Source organism: Limulus polyphemus, unplaced genomic scaffold (genome assembly GCF_000517525.1).
Source record: "Limulus polyphemus unplaced genomic scaffold, Limulus_polyphemus-2.1.2 Scaffold5173, whole genome shotgun sequence".
NCBI lineage: Eukaryota > Metazoa > Arthropoda > Merostomata > Xiphosura > Limulidae > Limulus > Limulus polyphemus.
This window is the reverse complement of record NW_013670783.1, coordinates 8,230-10,782: the sequence shown is the minus strand read 5'-3', so window position 1 is coordinate 10,782 and position 2,553 is coordinate 8,230. Positions and strand designations below refer to the sequence as shown.

Below are 2,553 nucleotides of genomic sequence, written 5' to 3'. Positions count from 1 at the left end.
AGTGAAAAATACAGTTTACATATCACTGATGTTGAGGAAGATTGCAAAACAATGGAGAACAAGAAGAAACAAGTTTCAGAAAACTGTTGGAATACCCAGGGAAGTATCTGTTCAAAACATTGCCAGGGAAGTATCTGTTCAAAACATTGCCAGGGAAGTATCTGTTCAAACATTACCAGGGAAGTATGTGTTCAAACATTACCAGGGAAGTATCTGTTCAAACATTGCCAGGGAAGTATGTGTTCAAACATTACCAGGGAAGTATCTGTTCAAACATTGCCAGGGAAATATCTGTTCAAACATTGCCAGGGAAGTATCTGTTCAAATATTGCTTGCCAGTGATTTGTTAGTAGTGCTACTACTGGCTATTGTGGGGGCCTGAAAGGGTTACAAATTTAAGCGTTGCCAACAATGGGAGAGACATACAATATATTTTGTTTGAACTAAAGGCTGGTTGTAATATTCTGTTAAGTTAAGGATATCAATCAGCCAGAGTCGTAATTACAATTATAGGGAAATAAATGTAGGTGATCCAATTATTTTCTCTGCTGGGGGCCCATCTTTTGTAGTTATGCCACTGGTTCAGAATGTCAAATTTTCTTTGTTAGTGTTGTTCATAACACTGTTGACTGCTCGAATCATGAAAAAACTCATTTTCTTCTTTGTCAAACTCACCGGAAGTAAGGAATAAATGGTTTATGTTACACTCTGTTTTATAGCTTTAGATTCATACACATTCGCGAGAAAAGAAAAAATCCTTTGTTTTGTATTAATAGAAAATAGCCGAATAAGCTGCTAATATCGCTTGTTTTCATCTTCAAACTTGTTGTTATAATGATACATAATATATCTTCGTTGGCCCTCTTTCACTTAAAATGCTCGTTAAATAATCGCCTCTTAAACATTTTGACGTGATCTGAAATCTTCGCGTGCACTTCACACGTGGTAGTTTAAAAGTCAGTAAATGATAATACAATAGTGCCCGTGTAACTAAACCTAATTGTCTTTTACATTTTTTATCACTGTTTCAAACTTCCTTTGCGGTTAAAAAATATATACAATTTAGTGCAAGGAGAGGCTGTTATTTTACCTCTGTGAATGTTAATAATCTGCGGGTTACTGGTTCCCTGTACTCCTTTTAAAGTAAGCTGTCATGATCCCAGGCTGGTTGCAGTGCCCTGACCCCCCCCCCCTCCCCACACCCACACACAAAAGCATAAACAAACATAGAAAAGAAACTGTCACAGTAAAATTCAATATTATAAAAAACACAAAAAAAGTCTTAGTGATCCCCCCCCCCAGAAAACAGAAAGCCAAAAATTGTGCCGTGTAGATATTCAATAGTATAATTTACCCTTCTTCACTAGTCATTAAAGTACAGAATGGTCCTTAGAAAGTTTGAACTTTTGTTAGGAGTTCAACAAGATTTGTGCTCTGTCGTGACCATAAGTTGAGACGGAAAACAACGTCTAAACTTCTGAACTTAACTTCGGTTTAATGCACGCTTCATGCACAGCCACAGATAAAACACAAATCTTAACATTTTTATGCGTGCTTTTGTTATTCGTTACCAGCTGTTTTAAGAAATATCTATTTTAACGATTCCTCATACTTACTTTTCCTGGAATCCCTCTATGAGAGTCGTTTCCTTGCCAGAACCGGCGGACGTACCCTCGGATAAACCCAGGTTTACTGTCTCGGTATTGAAACCCTGGCTTCCAAATTAGAGACCCGTATCCAAAAACCCACATCTCCCCGTGCTCCATGGTGTTCCCTATCTGCAGACAACAGCTGATATTCAGGATGTTTTTAGTACCAGGAACATGAGAGATGGTAACACATTCGTAAGCGTCTCTTATAGTGTGGATGTTATACACGTGGATCATTCACTTGACATCCTCTTATGTTTGCGTCACTAGCCAATCACTTGCGTCCTTTTTATCTACGTAACCAGAACCGCAGACCTGATGCAATACTGCTTGGGCTTGCACGAGATAATCGCGTTCTACCATGTTGTTGTTCGTTCAGCGGGGAAACGTGACGTCACGAACAGCTAAGGTGATTCCGCCAGGAAACTTATCATCAGGAATGCACGGAACTGTTGTTGTAGATTTTACGTGTAGCAGTGTTTCTTTCTGCAGCTGAAATGTTGTTTTTCTGTGATTAGGAAACCTTAGCGTGGAAATTCTGTGGCAGAAACTTATCAGTGGTTGTAAATAGTTGGAGAACCTTAAGCTCAAGGATTAAACTCACTTTACACTTTCGAATAACGTCATACAAATGTTGAGAGAAGGTGGACCTTATATAGTTTCATTACACGAAGTTCATTGACTGTGGAGCTCACAAGATCACAGTGAGGCATTAAACATTCATTCATAAACATATGATGATGTCACATAGAACTTCACAAATCCAAATCTGTTACCCAAGCATAGTTCAGAAGTGTGTAGACGTACGTTGATTATAGAAACAAAATAGTAAAACTATAAAACTTTGAATACGCTAAGTACTTTTTCACGGTTATCTGGTTCTGTATCTTCATCTACGATTAAC

General features: G+C 38.2%; 1 protein-coding gene across 1 annotated transcript in view; it reads right to left on the bottom strand.

Annotated features, from left to right (window-relative positions):
- LOC106472223 (putative glutathione-specific gamma-glutamylcyclotransferase 2) overlaps positions 1 to 1,905 on the bottom strand; it is a 12,121-nt gene extending 10,216 nt beyond the window's left edge. Inside the window, exon 1 of the mRNA XM_013932853.2 lies at positions 1,617 to 1,905. Coding sequence (XP_013788307.1) covers positions 1,617 to 1,886 — 270 coding nt within the window. The 5' untranslated portion in view covers positions 1,887 to 1,905. The remainder of the gene's footprint in view (positions 1 to 1,616) is intronic.
- Positions 1,906 to 2,553: the final 648 nt, after the last annotated feature.